At 47.0% G+C, this 22,916-nt stretch overlaps 9 protein-coding genes across 9 annotated transcripts; 3 read left to right on the top strand and 6 right to left on the bottom strand.

Moving 5' to 3' along the window:
- Positions 1–82: 82 nt before the first annotated feature.
- On the top strand, positions 83–2,162 carry BGW36DRAFT_376443 (putative U4/U6 small nuclear ribonucleoprotein). Its single transcript, XM_046215876.1, has one exon. The coding sequence runs from the start codon at positions 231–233 to the stop codon at positions 1,998–2,000; it is 1,770 nt and encodes a 589-aa protein (XP_046073059.1). The 5' UTR covers positions 83–230; the 3' UTR covers positions 2,001–2,162.
- Positions 2,163–4,279, bottom strand: BGW36DRAFT_376441 (Gar1/Naf1 RNA binding region-domain-containing protein). Its single transcript, XM_046215875.1, has one exon. The coding sequence runs from the start codon at positions 4,203–4,205 to the stop codon at positions 2,319–2,321; it is 1,887 nt and encodes a 628-aa protein (XP_046073058.1). The 5' UTR covers positions 4,206–4,279; the 3' UTR covers positions 2,163–2,318.
- Positions 4,280–4,332: 53 nt separating this feature from the next.
- Positions 4,333–8,440, top strand: BGW36DRAFT_396329 (Alg9-like mannosyltransferase family-domain-containing protein; the record flags this gene model as incomplete). Its single annotated transcript, XM_046218146.1, has 9 exons — positions 4,333–4,342; positions 4,594–5,261; positions 5,308–6,105; positions 6,166–6,380; positions 7,025–7,026; positions 7,180–7,282; positions 7,349–7,401; positions 7,466–7,589; positions 7,675–8,440. 9 exons carry the CDS (start codon positions 4,333–4,335, stop codon positions 8,438–8,440), a joined length of 2,739 nt encoding a protein of 912 aa, XP_046073057.1.
- Positions 8,441–9,345: 905 nt separating this feature from the next.
- BGW36DRAFT_376437 (exonuclease V a 5' deoxyribonuclease-domain-containing protein) lies at positions 9,346–11,690 on the bottom strand. The gene is made up of 2 exons (XM_046215874.1): positions 11,168–11,690; positions 9,346–11,100 (listed from the first exon to the last, which is right to left on the bottom strand). The coding sequence occupies exons 1-2, from the start codon at positions 11,598–11,600 to the stop codon at positions 9,614–9,616; spliced, it is 1,920 nt and encodes a 639-aa protein (XP_046073056.1). The 5' UTR covers positions 11,601–11,690; the 3' UTR covers positions 9,346–9,613.
- Positions 11,691–11,990: 300 nt separating this feature from the next.
- On the bottom strand, positions 11,991–13,042 carry BGW36DRAFT_426291 (uncharacterized protein; the record flags this gene model as incomplete). Its single annotated transcript, XM_046220245.1, has 2 exons — positions 11,991–12,414; positions 12,474–13,042. 2 exons carry the CDS (start codon positions 13,040–13,042, stop codon positions 11,991–11,993), a joined length of 993 nt encoding a protein of 330 aa, XP_046073055.1.
- A 607-nt stretch (positions 13,043–13,649) lies between these two features.
- BGW36DRAFT_358118 (uncharacterized protein) lies at positions 13,650–14,661 on the bottom strand (the record flags this gene model as incomplete). Its single annotated transcript, XM_046213938.1, has 4 exons — positions 13,650–13,696; positions 13,717–14,112; positions 14,333–14,439; positions 14,498–14,661. 4 exons carry the CDS (start codon positions 14,659–14,661, stop codon positions 13,650–13,652), a joined length of 714 nt encoding a protein of 237 aa, XP_046073054.1.
- A 1,213-nt stretch (positions 14,662–15,874) lies between these two features.
- BGW36DRAFT_376432 (major facilitator superfamily domain-containing protein) lies at positions 15,875–17,243 on the bottom strand. Its single transcript, XM_046215873.1, has one exon. The coding sequence runs from the start codon at positions 17,214–17,216 to the stop codon at positions 16,074–16,076; it is 1,143 nt and encodes a 380-aa protein (XP_046073053.1). The 5' UTR covers positions 17,217–17,243; the 3' UTR covers positions 15,875–16,073.
- A 2,039-nt stretch (positions 17,244–19,282) lies between these two features.
- On the bottom strand, positions 19,283–21,328 carry BGW36DRAFT_148652 (uncharacterized protein). The gene is made up of 3 exons (XM_046209484.1): positions 20,974–21,328; positions 20,365–20,895; positions 19,283–20,291 (listed from the first exon to the last, which is right to left on the bottom strand). Exons 1-3 carry the CDS (start codon positions 21,031–21,033, stop codon positions 19,359–19,361), a joined length of 1,524 nt encoding a protein of 507 aa, XP_046073052.1. The 5' UTR covers positions 21,034–21,328; the 3' UTR covers positions 19,283–19,358.
- A 300-nt stretch (positions 21,329–21,628) lies between these two features.
- BGW36DRAFT_426288 (RTA1 like protein) lies at positions 21,629–22,671 on the top strand (the record flags this gene model as incomplete). Its single annotated transcript, XM_046220244.1, has 3 exons — positions 21,629–21,782; positions 21,870–22,417; positions 22,486–22,671. 3 exons carry the CDS (start codon positions 21,629–21,631, stop codon positions 22,669–22,671), a joined length of 888 nt encoding a protein of 295 aa, XP_046073051.1.
- Positions 22,672–22,916: the final 245 nt, after the last annotated feature.

Below are 22,916 nucleotides of genomic sequence, written 5' to 3'. Positions count from 1 at the left end.
CCGCCTCTGCAGCCAGCCAATAAAAGCCTGGTTGTGCTTCCAGCCGCTAAAATCGGGACTCAACTCTGCGCGTCGCTCTCTCAATACATCAAGCTATTACCTGCAACAATTTTTTTCCGTTAGCATCCTTTTTCTCCTCCACTTCTCTACTTTTCAATACCTTTCTGTCTTCGAAAATCTAAGATCCGACATCTGTTCTCGTGGGTGAGTGGAAATCTTGAGCCTCCGTCATGGCCGATGTGTCGCTGAAAAGGCCTCACCCGGAGGATGAAGAATCAAACACACAGAAGAGATCACGGTCCAACAATGGCTCTCCTATGCCAGGGGCCAATGGCGCCACCGGGGGAAAGGTTGACATCGAGAGCATGGTCGCTCAGGCCAGGGCTAAGGCTGAGGAAGTCAGAGCCAGGCTGCAAGCTGCGAAAGGCGGCACTGGATCAGCTTCCCCCAGCCCAGCACCTCCTCCTGCTGCTGCTGCCACTAGCACTGACAGTGCAAGGTCGCGTATCGAACAGATGAGAGCAAGAGTTGCAGCTGCAACTGGGAAAGTCAACGCTACAAACCAACAGAGACCAACCCCCACGCCGATTCCTCAACCACCCGCTCGTTACGAAGATGATCTGTCAAAGGCACGCGGTGGGTTGGGAGTAGGTCTTCACCCGGCACTTTTAGCAGACTCTACTCAAGATCAACGAGGAGTAAAAGGACGCAATGCGCCACAGCCTAGATTTGGATCCACGGCGAACCGCCGAACAGAGTCGCCCGTTCCAGGCTCCAAAGGTGGGAGGGAGAAGCCAGGACTCGATCTTTCTGGGCCATCTCTAGAGGAAATTCGACAGAACCCATATTATGATAACAGTCTCCACGCCACGTCGAAGCCTCGTTTATCTAAACAACTCGTTTTTAATCAGAAAGGCAAATATATCGCGCAGGCGGCCGCTCTGCGTCGTCAAGCGCAGATGGAAGAGATGAAGAAACGAATCGCCAATATGGCGCGTCAGGCTGGTGTAGATGAGGACATGGGAATTGAGAGAGCCTTCGAGGTTCCAGAGCCACCTGCAATTGAATGGTGGGATGAGGGGCTGGTTAATGGAGAAAGTTACGCTGCAATTGATGATCCTAAGAATATCAAAGTCGGTACGGACGACTCGCTTGTCACGCTTTATATTCAACATCCTGTCTTGTTAGCGCCACCTCAGGAGAAATTGACTCCAGCACAAAAACCCATGTATCTCACCTCCAAGGAACAAGCAAAACTTCGTCGACAGCGCCGCATGGCAGATTTGAAGGAACAACAAGAGAAAATAAGAATGGGCTTAGTACCCGCACCGCCACCAAAGGTCAAGAAGTCCAATCTCATGCGTGTTCTTGGTGAAGAAGCTGTGAAAGATCCTACTGCCGTAGAAGCGCGTGTGAATCGTGAAATTGCAGAGCGACGTGAACAGCATGAAGAGGCAAACCAAGATCGCAAGTTGACTAAGGAACAACGGCGAGAAAAACTAGCCGCTCAGCAAGAAAAGGATGCCGAGAAAGGCATCTATGTGTGCGTGTACAGAATCGATAATCTCGCGAATGGCCGCCATCGATTCAAGATCGCGAAAAATGCAGAACAAATGGCATTAACAGGACTTTGTGTGATGCACCCGAGGCTCAATTTGGTTATCGTTGAAGGGGGGGCTCACTCTATCAACGCATACAAGAAGTTGATGCTTAATCGTATTGATTGGACTGAAAACTCGGGTCCCACACCACAAAGAGAGGGAAGTCGCGAGTCATTGGCATCGTGGCTGAACCCCGAAGACGAAAAGGGTGAATTACAGGATCTCAGTTCCAATACATGTATTTTACTTTGGGAGGGTCAACAGAAAGCGAGAGCGTTCCGCAAATGGTTGGGAGCTCGAGTTTGTGAAACGGACGCAGCTGCTAAGGATACTTTGTCTCGGGCGAAGATGGAAAACTTTTGGACTTTGGCGAAAAGCTCCAAGCAGGCTGTTTATTAAGTGATGTCAATGACTTGAGATATTGCGACTACCGATGGAGTCACTATCATTTCATGCTATTTGTAGCAACTCACGAACTCTAATGGTTCTTACGTACTTATTAACACAGTTGTATAATAATATCATGATATAGCGATTAAAGGAAATAACATTAGAATATATAGTTCACTCGATTCGGTCCAGACCACTTAGGTATAACAAGTAACACAAACTTTTTCATGTAAGAACAGACCCAATCCCACGTCCTTAGAAAACTCCAATTTTGTAACTCCATGCAAATGCTTTTACCCGAATACCACGTGCATACATGCATTTTTCTTATCTGGATGGATTCCCCCCTGAACCATCGTCGTTCCCATTACCGTTCCCGTTACGAGATAGCTGCTGCAGTATGTCCAAACTGGCTTGTATCTGGCTAAAGGCAGCCTGATTATCTGCTGATTGGGCTTGCGTCGCGGTCGTTGAAGCTCCCTGCTGCAGTTGTTGTTGTAGGTTTGCAAAGAAAGTCGGGTTGATGTGTGCTCCAAGCCCAAATTGTGGAAATGGATTTTGCTGTAGAGAAGGCATTTGGAATGGATACTGAGGCATAGCTTGCGGCAATATTTGCCCGAATGCCGGGTTCTGAGGTGCTTGCTGGAACTGTTGAGCATAAGGATGTTGCGGATACTGAAATGCTGAGGAGCCAGAAGGTTGTGGAGAAAAATTAGGTTGGAGTGTAGAAGAGCTCTCGCGAGAAGAATCTAGTCGATAGCCTCGACCGGATGAATCCCAGCCACCACGTCCACGGCCCCCGCGACCAGATCCTCGATCGAAGCCTCGCGCGCCGCGTCCTCTGCCACGGAAGTTTCCTCGGCCGCGGAAACTTTGAGGTCCTTCAACGGGTGCTTCTTGATGTCCCATCATTTCGTGGTAGTCCTTTGGTCGAGCAAGCGGCGTGTATCCGTCCTCTGTTGCTCTATCTTCATCGTCGTAGTTCAACTCGCTTTGGCGTAGACGTGACGGACCAGGAAGATCTTTCCTACCTTTTCCACCAAAACCACCACGATCGGCTTGACCTTCTCTCCTTTCCCTCTTTTTCTGTTTCAATCTTCGCTTATATTCAGCCTCCGCTTCGTCATCTGAAAATTCAATTTCATCTTCGCCAACCTCCTCGTCATGGAAGTTAGAAGCGTCGCTGCCCTTCATATTCTTGAGAGTTTGTGTAAAAACATATGTAGAATGGCCCTCGACGTAATAAACAGGTGTTGCTGGGGTCAGGTCAAATTCCTTGATCTTCTCCGGGTCCGCAAAACGAATTGTGTATAGAGGCTCTTCGACTCGTCCAAATGTGTCCGCCACCACACCAATAACAGTACGATCATGAAGACATAGAAGTGAGTTGGGTTCAAGGACTTGGATCTCGTTAAATAGACTGGCCTTAATAAGGACAATGTTCTCAACGATGGTCTCGACATGACCAAGCATCACGATTTTCATGTCTGGGCTAACAGTAATATCAGGAATAGGGGCGACCTCTTCCCGTTCTTCATGCGCTGATCGGATTTGGTTTCCAGCGCCAGGCTTTCCTTCTCCTTCGTCGTCCGAACCACCCTCTGCCTGCATCAGAATGCGGGCCGTTTCTTCTGCCGATAAGATTGGATAATCCTCGTCGTCTTCATCGTCGCTGTCGTCCGAAGAGTCGGTAGAGCTATCTGTTGATGATTCGTAGGGTGATGAGTCAACTTCCCACTCTGGATGCTCCTTTTCTATTGTCTCAGTTTGGCGATTTTCCGTTCCTTCAATCTCCATCATGTTCCCCGTTTCATTATTTCCATTTTGACCTTCCAAATGACTAGGCTCTGCTGCGGAACTAATAGGTTCCAGCATATCATTCACATCGGGTACATTCTCCATAACCTGATCGCCATTTGGAGGTGCAGCCTCGGTCTCGGTATTGGTTTCATGCTGTTGAGCCTGATCGCTATTATTCAGAATGGATAATCCAGGAATTGCAGACACCGGTTTCGAAGGGGAAGGTGCAACGCTGTTATCATTTGAATTGGATCCGGCAGGATACACTGGCGTTTGGCCGGTCAAGGGTGTATTGTAAAAATCACTGCCGGTATCGACAGCTGCTGGTGTAGGAATGGCAAGTGTACTCGAAGGCTCTGTTGGAGACTGCTGTTGCTCATCTGGCACTTTACTAGTACCTGGGCGGTCCTCCATGGTAAATAGTCCGTAAATCTATTCAAGAAAAAAATAGACCAAACGGATTGTGAATTTATGAAGATTTCATCGAGTGAGAAGGAAGTGGCGGGTATTTTTTTTTTGCGGAAGCTGTCTGGTTGGCCGCATGGGCTACCGTACTTGCTTATCGATAAGCCTTGTCGACACGTACGATCGATCCATCATCATCGTCAGTCAACAATACCATCAAATCCGCCCATTACAGTAGTCGCCACGTGCGGGCTATGGGATTATTGCCGTAACAATGTCCTCGTCTGAAGATGAGCATTCTGACAGACCACACGCCGCGTCTCGCGGAAATCCAAAGTACGTCATGCATTTCAATCACCGAAACCGCAAGACTAATCAATGAGGCTTGCTCGTAGAGGCGGCCCTTCTCGATTCTACCTGCCATTGAACGCAGCGCTCTACATATTTGTCATCTCTAACTGCCTCTCGGCCGCTTATGCGCCAATTCAAGATTGCGATGAGATATTCAACTACTGGGAGCCAACCCATTACCTTGACCATGGCTACGGGTTGCAGACGTGGGAATATTCGCCGGAATACTCCATTAGAAGCTGGTTGTACGTTACATTGCATGCTATTATTGGGAAGGCGAGCTCTATCTGGACTCCGAGAAAGTCGGTGCATTTCTACGTGATCCGAGTTGCCCTCGCTACCTTTTCGGCGGCCTGTGAGACCCGTCTCTACTCGGCGGTATGTCGAACTCTCAATCCAGCAATCGGGCTTCTATTCTTGATAGTCGTCGCTTTTAGTCCTGGGTTTTTTCATGCTTCAACGGCATTTCTGCCATCTAGCTTTGCAATGTATACTTCAATGCTTGGGCTCACAGCCTTCCTCAATCGTGGCAGGAACAAGATCGCCGAAGGTGTCATGTGGTTTGGTGCAGGTGCGATCATCGGCTGGCCTTTTGCTGGAGCGCTGCTTTTACCTTTACTTGGAGGCGAAATTCTTACCTCCATATTTTCTGGTACTTTTCAAAGCGCTATTTGGGGAGTGATCAAGGGGGGGATTAGGTGTTTTGTGATTCTAGTATGCCTTCTGACAAATTATCGCATCACAAAGCTAACTCAAATAGGGACTGGAAATTGGGATAGACTCTCTTTTCTTTCAAAAGCCGGCGGTGGTACCTTGGAATATAGTCGCATACAATGTATTCGGCGGTGAAGGAAGGGGGCCAAACATTTTTGGTACAGAGCCTTGGACGTTCTACATTCGAAACTTGCTCTTGAACTTCAACATTTGGTTTTTTCTAGCTGTTTCTGTTGCACCGCTACTCGTTCTCCGAGCCTTGTTTGGGTCTCGAGCATTGACCTCGAATCAAGCGATGGTACGATTACTTGCCTATGTCTCACCATTTTACGTCTGGCTGGCAATATTCACCGTCCAGCCACACAAGGAGGAGAGATTCATGTATCCCGCGTACCCCTTTCTGGCCTTGAATGCGGCATTTGCTCTTCATTTAGTTCTCGAATTCGTCGGAACCAACAAGCCTGGCACGCTGATGGGGTTTATTCCTGGAAAAATCAAACTATTTGCTGTAGCAGCATTGATTCTGTTGTCCGTCAATGCTGGACTTCTTAGGTCTCTAGGTATGGCAACGGCTTATGGTGCACCTCTTCGCGTGTACAATGCACTTGAAACCCCTGGTGTCGCAAAAGAAGGCGATACTGTCTGCTTAGGAAAAGAATGGTATCGCTTCCCATCTTCCTTCTTCCTTCCAGACTCGATGCGAGCCAAATTCATCAGAAGCGAATTTTCCGGTCTTTTACCAGGCGAATTTCCCGATGCCAATAGCATGGACGCCTTGCTCGCTGGTACAGCTGCGATCCCAGCGGGAATGAATGATCTTAACGAGGAGGATCCATTGAAATACGTATGTTGCCAAGTTCTTCATTTGTCTAGTAATTTTATCGTACTTACAAACATTCCGTAGGTTGATATCTCCCAATGCGCATTTCTTGTCGACTCTTACTTCCCCAGCGCCCCATTAACAGATCTTGAACCAGACTATATCAATGATACAGAGAACTGGGAAAAGGTATCGTGCAAAAAATTCTTAGATGTTCCCAGAACGTCTATCTTGGGCCGGGTTGCTTGGATTCCTGATCTACCATTTGTCCCCGAGCGTTATCGGCGGCAATGGGGAGAGTATTGCCTACTCCGACGAAGACAAAAAGCATAGCCTGCTCGTCCAGTTTTTCTTCCCACATATTGTATTAATATATGAGACCGGAGGCGTTTTCGTTCGATCACAGCAGGACAAATGTTGTGCGACTACAACTGATTACAATATTTGATTGGTTGGTCCACCGTATGATCTTTCCGAAACAGGAAACAGAATCCGGTCCTGCTTTGAGAGTCGTCCGTTTTAGGAGGGGATTATCGGCATTGAGCACTGATAAGATTGGAATCTTCCCCTCACTCTATCGCAGCGCATACTTTGGTAGAGGATAGTCCTGCACCTTTTAGATACCTCGCTATGAACAGCCCTTTTGGGCAGGTAGATTATATCTGTATTTGTTTTTGGCGATACTACAGCAATCGCTAATTATGTACATACATGTCACCTTGAAAAAGAAAAATTGTCATTAATTTTCTTCCTTTGTTTCATTCACGGTTTGCATTTGATGACTGCTGTTAATAAAACGAGCCATGTCGACAATCAAGCTTCCAGAACCGCTCGACTCCCTGTTAGTCTTCCAGGACCAATTACATATTCATCATATCGTTATCAGTCTTTCTATTATTACCGTTTTAATCTGGGCCATCTTCACCTTATTCCAAACATTGAGTGGTACCCAAAAACGAAACAGCAAGCGGCCTTCGTCTCCAGATCTTGAGGAAGACAAGCTTGGGAAAGTCGCTAGGAAATATGGCGGTACGTGTTTCTCCCATTGCATATATTACAACTATTATTATCAACATCACTCATTATTGCAAATGACAGAGTGGTCTCCCTCATCCTTCAAAAGACCAGAACCCGTCCCTTACCCCGACTGGAACGTAGAAACGTCCAAACCTATACCCTATCGGCCGTTTCGATATGGACCGTAAGTTATTTCAATCGATACATGTAGTCATGGAGGTTGTTGACCCGTTTGGTGAATGTTTATTAGGAAGTATTTTATAACCATGGGATTGAGAAGTATGAAATGGGACGATTGGATCGGTTCGTTATCTTCCTTTTCACTTTCCATACATGATGAAAATGTTTATACCTAACAAGATATTAGAACTGGACAATCATTACCCCCGTTTTCACGCAGACAAGTCTCGACGCATAATCGAACGCGGGTCGAAATGCTGCAAAACGGCTCCGGAGGCCATGGACGGTGCGATTGAACTATTAGAAGAACTGTATGTCTCTATTAAACACACCTTTACATCTGAAACATATCTACCTTACCCAACAATAAAATCCTTCGTCCTAATAAGTAAACAGGGCATCTTACCTCCCCGCCCGCTATCCAAGCATGTTCCGCAAAACCCACGTTGGCATCGACAACCTCTTTACCGGCGAATCATTCAACATCATCCAACGACCACTCCCCGAAGATCCCATGATCACATGCTCACGCTTAATTCAAGACGACCTAGCACTAATGTTCGAAAGGCCCGACGGACAGTACTACCTGCTAGCCGGCGCAATCCTACTCGCAGGATTCTGGCGTCTGCAGGACAAATTCGGCATGCCACTCAGCGAAATCCACACATCCGGTGACGTGCCGCAATTTCAGGAGAAACTCGAAAAGGGAATGGTGAATTTCTTCCGACGTATCAAGCCCGAAGATCCCGTGCTACGGAATAATTACTTCTTGCAGGTTGACGACGAATTGGCCTGGTCGCATAGTATTGGCTCGGAGGATTCGGATGGGATTTCGTGGAATACGGCAGAGAAAAATCGGGCGATTGAGTATCATTACTTCAGATCGGAGAGACAGTCGCTGCGACGCTTGCCGCGGTCTGGGGCTGTGGTGTTCACTATTAGGACGTATTTCGAGCCAGTTACGGAAATCGTCAAGGAGCCCTATGTGCCGGGTAGATTGGCGTCGGCGGTTCGCTCATGGGGTGATGATGTGTCAAGATATAAAGGTAAGGAGAAGTACGAAGAGGTGTTGCTCGAGTATCTCGATCAGAAGCATCAGGAGCAAGTGGCCAGTGGGCTGGAGCTTGAGAAGGAGGACGAAGTACGTGCATATCCCTATTAGTCGGAAATGATACCTTTTTTTTGATATTACCAAATACAATACATTTAATTTCAGTTTATCAAACGTTGAATACATGTATTTACTATATATAATTACATCATGGAGGTAGTATCGCTTGATGTACGTCTGGGAGCTCCAGGTTTCAAGTGCTGTCTTTTCACATCATCCGGAATTCGGATGCATACATAAGCTGTTTATTCTGGGGAGATGAAATCTCGTAGTGGCAATTCCGGCTAACCACTCAGCGGCATCGTTTGGGCATAGTCGGATAGTTCTGCTATAATGGCTGCATTCATTTTCTCAGCAACGGGTGGTAAAGAGATGCCGGATCCCTCTATAATCTCCAGAGTCACATTATCGGCACTTCCCAAGTAAGTCTCCTCGTTAGTGAGAACCTCAAAAACTCGCTGATTTCCATAGCAGTGAATCATGGATCATAACATGTATGTGATTGACATGTGGAAAGGTGTTGGCGAGAAACTCGGGATAGAGCTGAATGTGTGGGCCGACTATGATCTAGACGAGATGAGGGAGAGGCAAGCCCGCGCGGCACAAGACCAGAATTGGGAGAAAAAGAACCGCTTCTTTTCTGGGGAGGAGGAAAGGCAAATATTCTTCCTTGTGGAGAGAATCTGAACTAAGGAATTCACAATGGGGTTTTGCAGAACTTCTTTTCTGTCAGACCGACCACACAGCCATCAATTAATCATTTTTAAATTTCCAGCATTATATCCATACATCATATGGCAGATTGTATACAGGCTATGCGTGGCAAGGCTGGAATGCATCAGAGGAAGTGTACTGCGCAATACACCACCCACAATACGATACCCAAACTGACAGCCTACGTTCAGTTAAGCAACTGACTTTCATGGTGGAGAATTGGCTTCCTCTCTTTTTATTGAGTTTTCTTCCTAAGTCTTCTTCCTTAGCGCTTTTCCCTAATACTTTTCCTTAAAGCATTTCCTAGGCTTGCACATTCACTCGCTATGTATTAATGAAGCATTATTCAAATCAATATGTTCACGCAAACTTTCGAAGGGGTCAATGCTGCTAGGATGCTGTTCTGCATCATAATTAATTTTCATCTCTTATCCTTTTACTATAAATATATCTATATTTATGCATAGATCTGCAACTAGGATACCGTGTCAGCTAATAATACTTTGAAAATCATGCAGCGTCCGACATATCCATGCTGGTCCGTTGCATTCGCTTTCGCCGCGTAGCCAGTTCGCGCTCTTTACTCTTCCTCCATTCACATTCCTCACGGAAATCACAGATCCGACATTTCCAAGCATCCATCACTTCGACACCTCGCGGCGCACGTTCGCCACGCCACCAATTCAGTTGGTCGGAGGTATAAGATGTCAGGTCCAATGGGTCAAAAAGAAAAGAACGACTGCCCAAGTCGGTCGGGACACCGTCTTCTGAATCCGTCGAGGAGAGATACTTCGCTGTCAGAACTGGAGAGAGCACGGTGGGGTATGGCTCGAGGAGTGTCGGTTGTGATTTTGCAGGTACTGATGGGGCGACGTTTCGAATACCTTCGGTAGGAAGAAATGTGTAAAGAAGTTGCTTTTTCATCAACTTCCAAAGGCTATCTAAATTATTATGGGACAGCAAAATGCTCATAGAATCCTGACTCGCGCCTGGAATATAATCTGGGTCTGAATCTTGAGAAGACAGAGCGTCAAAAAATTGGTCGTTCAAACCGCCAACTTCGGCGATGAATGCATCGGTAAATACGCGCTCTGAATCCAAGTTATATCGTTGGGCTATCTTTTCAATCGTCACATCATCTGTGGTTACCAATTGGTTGAGCATGTGGTAATAAAACTGCAGCTGTAAGTGGGTTGGGCGAAACGAGGTACTGAAAACTGTAGGAATGGAGCGACTCCCTCGTGTCTTGATATCTGTTATGTAAATTCTCGGGACCTCAAGATATGACCGTTCAAAATCACTTGATTCGTTGTGATCCGTCTCTACGGCGGGCTCAATAGCATGGCTCCATCCTAGTTCACCTAATGTCTTCCCACCCTGAGACGGCGATAACAAATAGTCCGTGATAGACATCTGGTATTCCGGCAAAGCCGCCCTCGCGGCATCAGCGTCTGCATAAAATGCAGAAGCCGATGTCTCCAAACCAGGGTCCGGACAGATATAAGAGAGCTGGTCAATAATGCCCGTAACAATCTCTCCATCAACGGAGCCCCATATTTCCAACTCCCTAGTCATACCGTATTGGCGCAATGTGCGAAGTCCTTGAATCATATTCCAAATTCTCAGCGCCCACCCATCCTCTTTGGTCGTGATCTCTACTGGCACCGTAGTATGCACTTCTTCCTCAAGAACCTTGTGCACTGCAGTACCTTGCTTCATCGCCGGCGTTCTTCGCTTTCGCCCATGTTTTGTTAAGGTATACCAGTATTGTAGCTCGCACCAAGCCGGGGCAATCAAGTCCGAAACCGAGAGTGCCTTATTCGGCGGTTTGCGAAACCGCTGCAAAGGTGATGGTTGTTCCACCACCACCACATCGTCATCAGATGCATCCTGGGTTTGCGTATCGTTTTTCGCTTCTGTATCAGTCCACTTCTTTTCGCGCTCTTGCTGCTTCTGTAAATCACGTTTTTTGCCTTCGGTGGAAGTGGTACTTTCAACTAAACGCTGGGTGGTCAGACGGTCAGCTCTTCAATTAACTATAAAACATGAAGCATATTGTCTTACCACTGATCGAAACGCGGACGTGTTTTGGTGTCGTTGAAGGACTCGATGATAATTTCTGCGAGAGAACTCGCTGCTGCTGCTGTTGTTGCTGCTGCCAGACACGCTTAGACGCAGGACTCCATGCCTCCCGACCCAGGACCTTGGGGATACGCGCGGAATGGGGTATTTCATAGTCTTCAATATCTGTAACCACCAACGGTTCCCGCAGGGGCTTGAGGTCACTCAAAGCCTCGACTGCTAAAACAGGTTGTTGAGGAGGCGTCGATGGATCAGAAATGGTCGTTGTAGATGGCGGCAGCCGATGCTGGTCTGTGGCGACAACGCGCACCAGTAATTTGTTCAGCAGCTCTTCCTCGTCGGGGGTGAAGTCGGATCCGTAATCGCTGCTGTTGCTCTCCTTCTCCTGGTCATCCTGCCCTGACACCAGTTGCATCTCGATTTGTTTGTTTGCGTGTCATTGCAGGGCACGCCTGTTGTGATGGTGGAGGAACAAATTGATGCTCCGATTGACGCGTGACGTCCCGCGTTTAGAGTCTCTAATACTGTTCGACAATTTTGTGAGCGCCTCAACAAGGTCTTTTTCAACAATTTATAAATTCGCTTGCTCTCTCTTTAAACTGGATTTTGTGTATTTCCTCATGGTCTTGCTTCATCAAAATGTCTTAATGTATTGATATATATGTATACAGGTAACCTGCTGAATCCTGCACACCCCGTGTACAGTTGATATCTAATCTATAATCTATGATCTATGCTCAGAATTTTATCCTCCAAACGTGTCGTTGAAATATTGAAAAATGAAAGTTGAAAAAAGAGAGTCAGATCACGCCGCCTGTGAGGCAACAGAATTCTTAGAAATATGGCCAGCAGGCTGTGATGCTGCTACCACGGACGCCGTCTCAGCTGCTGCAACTTCGCGAGCGGCCATTTGATTGAGCCAGCTGAGGTAGGTTTGCCAACCGACTGCGATAGTCCCGCCAAAGATTGCGCGAAACTGTGGCGGCACATACATAAAACTGAAAGCCGTGACTGCAGGCCAAAGCTTGACACTGTTCCGTATACTGTCAGGAACAGCTCTCTTCAGTCGCTCACAAGTCTCTTCAAAAGTAGCACCGACCATGAGCGACTGCATGAGAAAGAAGTAGGTACTGAAAATCGGTGTAAACACAGCTTGCTGCACAGAGACTTTGGTCAGGATCGATAGGAATTTCGACGAATAGTTAAAATTGTGATGGAGGAACATAAACCTGAGGGGTGTACAGATTAGCCAAAAACTCATTAACGTTGCCCTGATCTCTCTTCTCACCATTTGAACGATGGAATACTCGAAATGAGGCCAATCGTGAGATGGCGCAGCGTCCGCAATGGATCATACCCCGCCAATACAGGTTTGCTTTGTTCCTCACTCGCATCATTCGTAGACACTGTTGTATTATTTGTCGATTCCTGTGGTGCCGGCTGCACCTCGCTAGGGAACAGCAACTGCGCACTGAGGTCTCCGCACAAGTAGACAATTAGTGAGCTTACCATCTGGGTGACATATGGTCGTTTGTCTTGTACTCGACTATACCAACCCCCAAAACGTCCCACCGGGCTTGCTTTCACTACCTCCCACACAGTGCGACTTTGAGGAGCCGTCAACGGCGGGCTTGCGGCTCTAGCTGACGAAGCTGCAGAACTAGCGGGCGGTGTTGTTGTTGTTGTTTTTGTATCGGCGGAAGGCTTTTCTGATTTAACGAATGAACTATCTGATTTCAAGTTGGATTCGGTCGACTGTGCTCGCCGCTGCTGGAAATTCCGCTGGGCTCGATATCGCAAGGACGAGGTGTTGCGTCGGCCTCCCAGTGCGACCAAGTCGACTAATGATCGGCGCATTATGGTCGATATGGAGTTTGGTCAACTCGTGTTGTATCATCTAGAAACCAAGAACCAAGGCACGCTGAAGGTTTACTGAACAAAATAGGTAGTCGCCCTGTTGCAAAATATCGTATTACCAATCAACAAGACCGATAACAACCACGAGAGCAAGTCCAATAAGCCCCGAGAACGGCCCAAGGAAAAATGCAAAAGCCAACAATGAATACCTCTTCAGCGATGGACGGATATCATGCGACAAATCATCACGAAAATGAGGGGGAAAAGAGAGAGGTAAAGACACATTAAAGGCGCAGTCGCTGGCGTAATCGGGATCGCTATTTTTCAGCCCTCATCCGATATCCGGTTATCGCCGAGTCCGAGTTGGCCAATCACGCTTAAGCGGCCAATCAATAACTTCTTCCAACGCTTACCATTACCCTGTGTTAGAAATATCTACTTTTTTCTTTTTTTAACAGAACTTAGTCCTGACTCTGAGATCTCCGCTTTAAAGATATATTCTATTCTCCCCTGAAGAGCCAACGTCCAGGCAAAAAACAACCGGCTTCCACAAACTTTGAGCTGTTTACATTGGCATTTGTCTTCAAGCCAGTGCTACATGTCTTCACTAGATACTGATGACAGCGCGCTTTGAAGTACAATCAAACGGTAATTCTACAATCACGTAGACTTACTTACTTCCAACGCTGTGGCGTATACATCCATGCCACGAACAAACCCTTCCAGTCTTTGCGGATACCATCCCAAGCTCTGCTTCGCCCTCGAACAGTCGGCATCTTCGATACTGGTATTCATTGTCGGAGTGAACGCATTGTATGGAGCTGTAGATTGTATCTCTCCATCGTATGCGTAGGCTATTGCTGTGGCCTCGACAATATCGATGAGTTTTTCTTCAATACTGGTGCAAAAATTGAAGACTGGATAGATCTCCGATGAGTGCAAGAAAGGCAGTTTGTCCACGGTAAGATGGATACCTCGGGCGAGGTCATCAACATGAATCGGTCCGAAGTGTGACTTGAGATCAATGGAAACCGCCACAGATGAACTCCTTTGTCGTGCAGCGGTCAATCCTGGCTGTAGAAAGATGGACTAGATGCTCGACTGACGGCGATATGTCAGCGACGACCGCACAACCACTCCATTTAACACCGATCTCGCCTTCAAAATATCATGTTCCAAGCCTGTCCTCCATGCCAACTAGGTCTACTGGAGCCACTGCAGCATCTTCTGTGCCTACGGGGTCGGTATCTGAAACCATCCGCCGTGGGGCGTGACCGTGTACCCACATACCACTGACATAAATATATCCCACCTTCGGAGCTGTCCCATCTTGTTGTACTCTCTTTTCTGAAAGAGACCAGACATCGGAGAAGACCTTCCTGCTGTCTTGCTTGGCGCTGGAAGCATCGAACACCACTTCAAAACGATTGATTTGGACAACCCCAAGATATGTACCGCTTTCTGAGGCACTCCCAATCACCAGAATAATCTCTCGTGTCGCCAGGGTCTGCACCACATTCTTGCGGCGAGTGAAACTGTAAACTTGGTGGCCACTCCCACGAAGGGATGCTGCCAATGCTTATCCAACGTATCCCGCCAATAATGAGAATTCTCGTCATGGCTACCAACTACCAGTAATTCGCTGTGCTTCCTAATAGTTTGATTTATCGCCAAAACCATTGGCTTTTTGGTAAAGGGGAATACCAGGGGTCCCTTTACTCTTTTATAGCCGGGAGATATAATTCATACTCTAATTTGTAAGCAGCAGCTAGTTACCTAAAAGGGAATTGGAAATGAACATCAAGCAGAAAAGTTAGTCAGATTGATACACTTCTATTGGCTAACTCCGAAAATCTTTTCGTGTAGTTAGGGCTTCTCAGTTGGACAAATTGTCAGCGTTGCAACCAAGTTCAAAGTGATTAATAATGAGGACCTACAAAATAATTAATAATTAAGATATTGTACCTTAACTAACTAATTTACTCTTTAAAAGCGATCTTTCCCTTCAGTAAATGTCGTTATCTCAATCGTTAATAGGAACAACCTTCAGAATTAGGACGACAAGAAGCCGGCTGGTGTCAACTGGAGAAGCAACGGCGAGAGTCATGAAGGGGTACGTAATAGAAAAAATAGAACTTGAAGATATACATATTGCGGAGACCTGTGTCTTTGATACTAGACTTTTCAATGCCGTTTGAAGGATCAAAGATATGGGCTGTAAAGAAATCTGCTGCTTCTTTACATATTTCTGTTTAAATTACCAACACTTAATACTACTTACGTGAAGAGCCTACGGAGCATAATCGAAGTTGATAAAACATCGATATAGAGCATAGATTTCTGGGAATGACCATAGAAAAGCGAGTAATTGGTATGGGGCCAAAGACTCGCATCCTACCTCCGAAGGCTTCGCAGATGATCGGTTGGCTGCGGAAATTAGAGCAAGCCACCTAATAGAGTAACGAGCAGGTAACCAAAGTAACAGCAAAGGATTTCCCCTAAAGACTTAATTGGGTATTTTTACTTTACTAGTTCATCTGACATTAGATAACCCAAACCATCACTTCCGTTCGTAAATGACACAGTGTCGTGAGAAATTAGGACAATGCAAAAAGGCCATTAGCCATGAGTATACAAATCGTAAAGGACTGGTTCAAGTTGAAATGGCTACGAGAAATATATTTTCGTATAAAATACTGAGCGATACAGAGATTCCCCAGCCCTTGCAGTATATATATACAATCAGCCTGAGGGCTTGGAAGGTCACATGACCTATTACGCCGCCTTCATATTTCTATCTTCCGCGTATCATTACTTTGATTTGTCAGGAGCGTGCAATCAGATTATTTGATTCAAATTATACCGTCGATTAAATGACAGCTCTATTAGTATATTTACCGTGAAATGCAACAACATTGCCTCACCAAACTCCCCGGCTCATTCATGACAAAGCCGTATGCAAAGATGAGATTTATATACAGGATGAAAAAAAAGGAAAAAAACGGTTAATATTAATGACCTGAAAAGGTGATTATTTCTTGCGGTTGACAAAACTGAAGTCGGAATTCTGCGTGTTGACACGGTCAATGTCGTAGGGGTTGCCTTCGTATTCGCTGTGCACACGGTGAATGCTGCCTCCGGTCCTAGTGGAAGCGAGAGACTGTGTACGACGAGTTTGATGCAGTTCTTCGTCTGCTCCATCCTCCGAGTCAGAGCTTATGTCGTGAGGTGGCGGCTCCTCGGTACGATCAAAAGCCTCTTCCTCGCCGTCTATAGTTGGCTCGGGCTCGTTTGATTCCTGTAGTTTGCGCATGAATGCCGCCGACTCCCCGGCATACTTGCACCGGTCGCGGATTGCATGGCCATACTTGTAGAAAAAGAATGGGAATGGTACGCATGCGAGTGCCAAGAAGGCTGGGATAGAAGACGCCCAGTGAATACCCAAGTTATTATACATATAGGTAGTGAAGAGAGGGAATGCGGCACCAAATAAGGAACGAAGAACCGAGTTGGCGGCCAGGACGGAGGCGGCAAAAATGGTATAAGCGTCGATCAGATAGCTCATGACACTGAGGAAAACAAGAACCATTCCGAACCCGAAAGGAACACCGGCGGCAATACTAGCAAGCCAGTGGATAGAAGGATAGTTGGTCCACGCAAACCAAAAGAGGCCAATCGGGAGGGCTATACTGCCAATAAGAGTCGGGGGGAGTCGAGCCTCGGGGGGTGCAAACCCATCATGTTTCTCCGCGACTCTGAGGTATCGTCCATTGTCCCAGAAGTTATAAACGACAGCTATTAGCATGCCAACCATGATACCCAAGAAGGCCAAACCCGAGATTCCTTGACTCCAGCCACGGCCTATTTCATAGACAATAGGAAAGGCGCCGAAAAGCATATACAGGGTTCCGTAGATGATAGCCATGTAAATAGACAGAAGGAACACGATCGGTTCCTTGAGGAGCAAAATCCACGGGCGCGAGAGCGAAGTCTTAAATGCGTTGCCAATTGACACCTTGCCACGGTCTGCATCCATTCGGGTAATATAGACCTTGCCGGTCATTTTTGACAACTTGGAAGCGCGTTGGCGTAGCAGTACTGGCGCGTACGTCTCCGGAATCAGGAGAGTGCCCACAATCCAGAGAAGACCAGCGAAAGCAGCCAACAAACCCATAACCCACCGCCAACCAGCGCTTTCACCGAGAAAACCACCAACGATAGGACCAAGAACAGGGCCCAGGAAAGGCGCAGCAGCGAAGAAACTCATTGCCGGGCCTCGCTCGGCAGCAGAAAACATGTCTGCAATGACACCTCCGGCATTAGTAAGGGGAGACGATCCAAAAGCACCGGCAAAGAAACGCAGGATGATCAAGGTCCAGATATTCTGGGCCCCCGCACAGCCGGCGTTGAAGGTCGTGAGCATCGCATAAGTGCCGAAAAAGAGGACCTGTCGACCAAACAGCTCACTGAGCGGAGCCCACATCAGCGGCCCAATGGCGAAGCCAAGCACGAAAAGAGAGATGCCCAGAGTTGCGACTTCCTCGCCCACGCTGAACTGCTCTATAATCTGCACGATACCACCACTGTATGCGGACGAGACGAGAGCGACAGCCAGCGTGGCAAAGGCCATAACGGTGGTGATGAACCATTTGCTGAACGTGGAGAAAAGCATCGGGTTGCGGGGGTCATTCGGAATCCATGATATGATATAAGGGTCCTCCTCTGTTCCCGAGCCGGGATACTGGTAGTTTTGGACCTCTGGAGTGACGCCGGCTTGATCGATAACCTTCCGCCAATATGGGATGCGCGTGGGCTTGACTGCTTCTTCAGCCTGTTTCGCCTTCTCGAGATTGTTGTCCGCCATCTCAGCGGTTGCGCAAAGAGAGAAGGTCAAGTGAGGTGAAGAGATGAAGGTATTAGTATTTCAAAAATAGCAGACAGGATCTTGACGCTTGAGTGGAGGTGTAGAGTGTAATTAAATATGGCCGCAAACAGCTGGACAGGGCGGAGCATCTCTTTTAAGTCATTTTTCCATCACGGCCCATAGTGACAAATTAACAATTTTCAAACTAGAGCTGCTATCTCCACTGTAATGTCATTTTAGTTCTATGGCTTCGGACATAAGCCACGCGCAAAATCTGGCAGGCAGGCCCAGAATCCATATGAAGATAGCCTGTTTAGTGGCCTGGCCCGCGGGATGGCGTCACTCCTGGTGTGCATAATTATGAACCCGAGATTTGTGCATGCTGAATAATCGTCGCCTCTCTAACCTGGCATGAACTACGCAGTAATGAAAGCCAACTTTAGCTAGCATTTGATTAATAGACTGCCCGGGCGGACATAACAAGTTAAAATAGCAGAACTGGCACAAGATGGCCGGGTATAAGAATGAGAATCGCAAATGAATCCCTCAAGCACAGTCAGACGTGCCGAGTGCCGTCTTTGGCCGTCGGTGTTGGGCACAAGTCGGCTGCACTATTCTTGCTGATGCATAATTGCGTCGCCCTCCAGCGGCTCTTCTTGATGTGGTAAGGTGGCCCCGCCGTCTGCATCTGTGGCGAATCACAGCCCTCCCTCGCGACTGTAGATCTGTTGCCACGCGACGTATCAGATTTATGTTTTGTTTGTGATTTAAATTATTCAATTATCAATATGATTGTTACATCAAGAATAATAATGGATAGTGGTCAATGGTTTTGTTATTTACAATACATCAATGAGCATGCTGGATCACTCTCAATATCAGATCAGACACTTCGTGGTTCGTTCGCACATACACAGCTCGGCCCGTGAACCATCCATGGAACCAAATCGGACTATGGACTGGTCGTGGCTAATAAGCCGCCTAAAAACAAAATTTTCTTCACACTACGCTCAATGCTGAGAACTTCAGAGCAGTCATTCTCAGATCTTACGTGCGTAGCCGAACCAAGCTCAAACGTGCCAATGTTTATCATCAACATATTGACTAGTCTGACAGAGCTAAATTCGGCCTGTCATTCTGGACCTTTTCGTCCGAACTTGTATCGTTTTGTGCGCATAATCACGTCTGGACTCGGCATGATCACGGACACTGCCGAAACCCAACCCGCTCGGCATCCCCGATGGTTCGGCTCCAGATGTCCAAGTACACCTTCGACGGTTATTTGTGCTGATTATATTTAATTATTTATACTAATGATGGAGAAGTGGCTAGCGCCATTATGTATATAACTAAGATCATGTGACTTGATATTAATATACACGACGATCATGCATTCTCAATTGCAACCGGTCATCAACAGTCGTATCTACATGGTATCTACATAATCTCCGACTACCCATGCATCGGAAAAATAAGCGCTGCATTCCAAGACACAACATCCTGGCGCTTCTTTACCTCCCGTATCGTTTTCACAACTGAAATCGATTCCGCTGCATGTCCAATCCCCATTGTCGACCCGATCATGCCGAGTGTCTTGACAATCCATTCATGCAGCTCGTCAGATACGCCAATAGCGCTTCCAGCAATGATCAAAGGAAAGACGAGTATGAAGACCCCATTGAGGGGTGGGACATCGGCCTCACGACTAGCCAGCGAGCCAAATCCGAACCCCATTAAGCGACAGTGATTAGGCACCGAGATACAAATGTCAGTTGCCATGCGAGAAATCGTGCTTAGCGCTGTCTGCTGATGCACGAGCTGAGAAGCCGTTGGATTCGTCAGCTTCGATGTGTATAGGTATAATAATTCGTTGACACGGATGCGAGCCCAGCGGTAGTGATTCAATATTCGAGACGCCCATATATTCTTATAGACATGACACTTTCCTTGGTACACGCCAAAAAGCTCGCTTGATTCCTGTGTCACATATGACCAACTGTCATCACTGAATAAGCTGGCTTCCCAATCATTCAGAGCCGTGTCGATAAGGAACGCTGCTCGGACAGCTTCTTCGGTATTCATATTGAAAGTGGGGTCTTGCAAGACAGCAGAATAGCGAACGAAACGCACGAGAATGCTGATGAGAGCAGCCGCCGTGTTAAGAATCTGTGAGGAATAATTTGGAGGAGACCAGTCGAGAATCTCGGAAGGGATATCCCCGCCTGAGGTGAAATACTTCAGGATGAAGAATGTATAAGATTGTAAATCTGCCATATTACGTGGTTTCACGGGCATACGGCCGTGGTGTAAGTGCCGAAAGAGAGCAAGAGCGCCGTTGGTATGAATGTTCCAAGAGTTGAGGTGGCCTGGGCTAGTGCTAACAAGCTGTTAAGTGCTATTAGCTTTGGGAGCATGAAAGGATCAAAGCAAATTCGAGTCGCCGAAGCAGAATACATACCTCGAACAATGCGAGAATCACAGCAAGTTTCAATGTGTCATCTAAATCCGTCTTGGTCGGCTCTTCTAGAGCTTCTCGGACATGTTTGATGCCATTGACGTATTTTTGCAACGCAACCTTGAGACACGCCTTATCTCCAGTAACATTCGATAATGCGGCCAGGCCAACAGATATCAGAGCATCTCGAGTCTGCTCTTTAGCAACTATACTTTTAATAAATGGGTGGACTGTGACACTCATCGACGATTGGTCAATGGATGACCATTGGGGCGCTGTGGTAAAGCGGTCGAGAAAGAAGCTCAAACCTCCTTCATCAAGTGACTTGGACGGAGTAGCGGCGAGACTCAATCGATCGACTTGTATCTTATTCCAGCACGTCTCCGCTTGTCTAGACCTGTCTTTGGCCGTTACGGAGCGATGCTGTGTCCTGGCATTTTCGTCACGGAACAAAAGCGCCAACTGGTCGCGGTAGCCGGCACATTTCATGCTTGCCCGCTTACATTGCGTACATGCTGGCACTCGAAGATCACACTAACTCTTAATTAGCTAGTTAATCAGAGCCTAGCGACTCCTCTCTTTTCTCCTGTCTGGAGATGTACGAGGACGTACTTTGATTCGCCGCTGCCGGCAACCCAGGCAGTTTTTGCTCGGACGCGCGCAATAAACCATTGCCTCAATTTAGCATCTTATTGGCGTGCATACAATCGAGAGAATAATGCAACTTATCTTACATGCTCTCACCTGGTGATGAAGACTAGATATTTGGAGAGACGTTGGCACAAAGCCCAGCCTCAGGCCACAAATTCGACGAACAGGGAACGTAGCTGATTGGCTGCAGCCGTTGAGGCGGAGCATCCTGTTGCAGATTACACTAAACCCAATGGGGCATCCAACTCGTATTTTGATTCTAATTGGCTGAATTCTGATTATAAGCGGGGCCACCGCGACTCCATGTGATTCTGCTCTTTCCTCAGTCCAGTAACAACGCAACTGATCTACGCTGACCGGTAATCTGTCCAGGGGATGCCAATGTTTTCTTATGTATGGGGTCGACGCCCCTTCCGAGGCGATTTGGAGCCCGCATTTGGCAGTTCCATCGTACTTGTCTGCGCATAAAGGACCTCTGGGAAGGTTGACCCTCGGGATTGAGGATGAACGCCATGCTTCACGCATCAATATAAATCAGAGACCTATACCCGTGCTTAACACGTCGAATCCTTCTCTCGTTAATTCGCAGGCTAGCTTGTCAGCAACTTAAATCACCATGCAACAGAAACTCTCTTTCTACGACTTCAATCCGTCGTTGGCCGCCGCCGTGCTTTTCGCCGCGCTCTATGGCATCTGTTTTATCTTGACGACGGCCTTGTGGGTGAAACACAGAGCTTGGGTGTGTGTTATCATGGTCGTGGCTGTAGCAAGTATGCATAGGCGTTCCCTTATCTTTTAACTGCCCATTCCATCGTCTTGGTGTGTAATATCGACCCTGACAATTGGCGTCTCTCTAGTGGAAACGGTTGGATACATTGGCAGGTCTATCTCGACTCAAAATGTTACCAATCAGTCAATCTACGTCCTTCAATTTGCTCTTACCGTGCTTGCGCCTGTCCTGGTCGCAGCGTTCTGCTATATCATTTTCGGGCGGATTGTCTTCCTTGCTGTGCCGAGAGGGTCTAGAACTCTAAAACTCATTTGGGTGCCTCCTCGATTTGTGACTCCAATCTTTGTCTTCTTCGATATCATTGCCCTGCTATTGCAATTGGCGGGTGCGGTTATCATCTCGGGAACCCAGGCTACAGATAAAGATGCACAAAAGAAGATTAATAATGGTAAAGGAATCGCCCAGGCTGGTGTGGTGGTACAATTGGCAGCATTTGGTCTGTTTTCAATAATCGCCGTTCGCTTTAATTTCACGTCCAAAAGATTTAAAAAATCAGCCCACGAGCAATTCCCTGACGAAGAAAATGACCGTACACTCCAAATGGACACTGCGCCTAAACAGAAACACTGGCCAGCGATTCTGCGAGTTGTGAACTTAGTATCTGGCTTGATTTTGGTGAGTCATTACCTGAATCTTTTCTCCCCTGCTCAACGATGGGAGTTTGTATCCTGATGCATTATCAGATTCGTACTATTTATCGTATGATCGAATTCAACGAAGGTCCTTCGGGCTATCTTAGCACGAACGAGTGGTGCACGTACGTTTTCGACGCGCTCGTGATTCTTCCGTGCTTTGTTCTGTTTATCTGGTGGCATCCCGCCAAATATCTACCGTATCTCGGCTTCCGTCTGCCAAAGCACGCGCGATGATCATTTTGCCCTGTATTATTAAGAAAGGAATCAGACGTTACTAAATTTTCTCATTGAAATGACTTATCACACTTATTGTCATTTATTTTTTGGTTTTGCAAATTCATCGCTTTTACTCGCAGAATCTTCTGCAATGACAAGTTAGTAATGCGGATGGTGTTCTCTGGACGAAGTTGTTTTCGAAGTGGGTTTCATAGAAATTCTGGGCTTATTATTACTATTTAAATAGTTAAATGACATCTAGA

The sequence above is a fragment of the Talaromyces proteolyticus genome (genome assembly GCF_021365285.1).
Source record: "Talaromyces proteolyticus strain PMI_201 chromosome Unknown BGW36scaffold_5, whole genome shotgun sequence".
NCBI classification, from domain to species: Eukaryota; Fungi; Ascomycota; class Eurotiomycetes; order Eurotiales; family Trichocomaceae; genus Talaromyces; species Talaromyces proteolyticus.
Note: the sequence above shows the minus strand (reverse complement) of the source record. Positions and strands in the feature narration are given on the sequence as shown.

Bases quoted from the DNA above. Each gene is read 5' to 3' on its own strand.
- BGW36DRAFT_376443 (XM_046215876.1), top strand. From the start codon at position 231: ATGGCCGATGTGTCGCTGAAAAGGCCTCACCCGGAGGATGAAGAATCA.
- BGW36DRAFT_376432 (XM_046215873.1), bottom strand. From the start codon at position 17,216: ATGGGTTTGTTGGCTGCTTTCGCTGGTCTTCTCTGGATTGTGGGCACT.
- BGW36DRAFT_376437 (XM_046215874.1), bottom strand. From the start codon at position 11,600: ATGCAACTGGTGTCAGGGCAGGATGACCAGGAGAAGGAGAGCAACAGC. The intron at 11,101-11,167 runs GTAAGACAATAT...CCCAGCGTTTAG, and splicing joins CGTCCGCGTTTCGATCAGTG to TTGAAAGTACCACTTCCACC.
- BGW36DRAFT_376441 (XM_046215875.1), bottom strand. From the start codon at position 4,205: ATGGAGGACCGCCCAGGTACTAGTAAAGTGCCAGATGAGCAACAGCAG.
- BGW36DRAFT_148652 (XM_046209484.1), bottom strand. From the start codon at position 21,033: ATGGTTTATTGCGCGCGTCCGAGCAAAAACTGCCTGGGTTGCCGGCAG. The intron at 20,896-20,973 runs GTACGTCCTCGT...ATTAAGAGTTAG, and splicing joins GCCGGCAGCGGCGAATCAAA to TGTGATCTTCGAGTGCCAGC. The intron at 20,292-20,364 runs GTATGTATTCTG...AGCACTTAACAG, and splicing joins TGATTCTCGCATTGTTCGAG to CTTGTTAGCACTAGCCCAGG.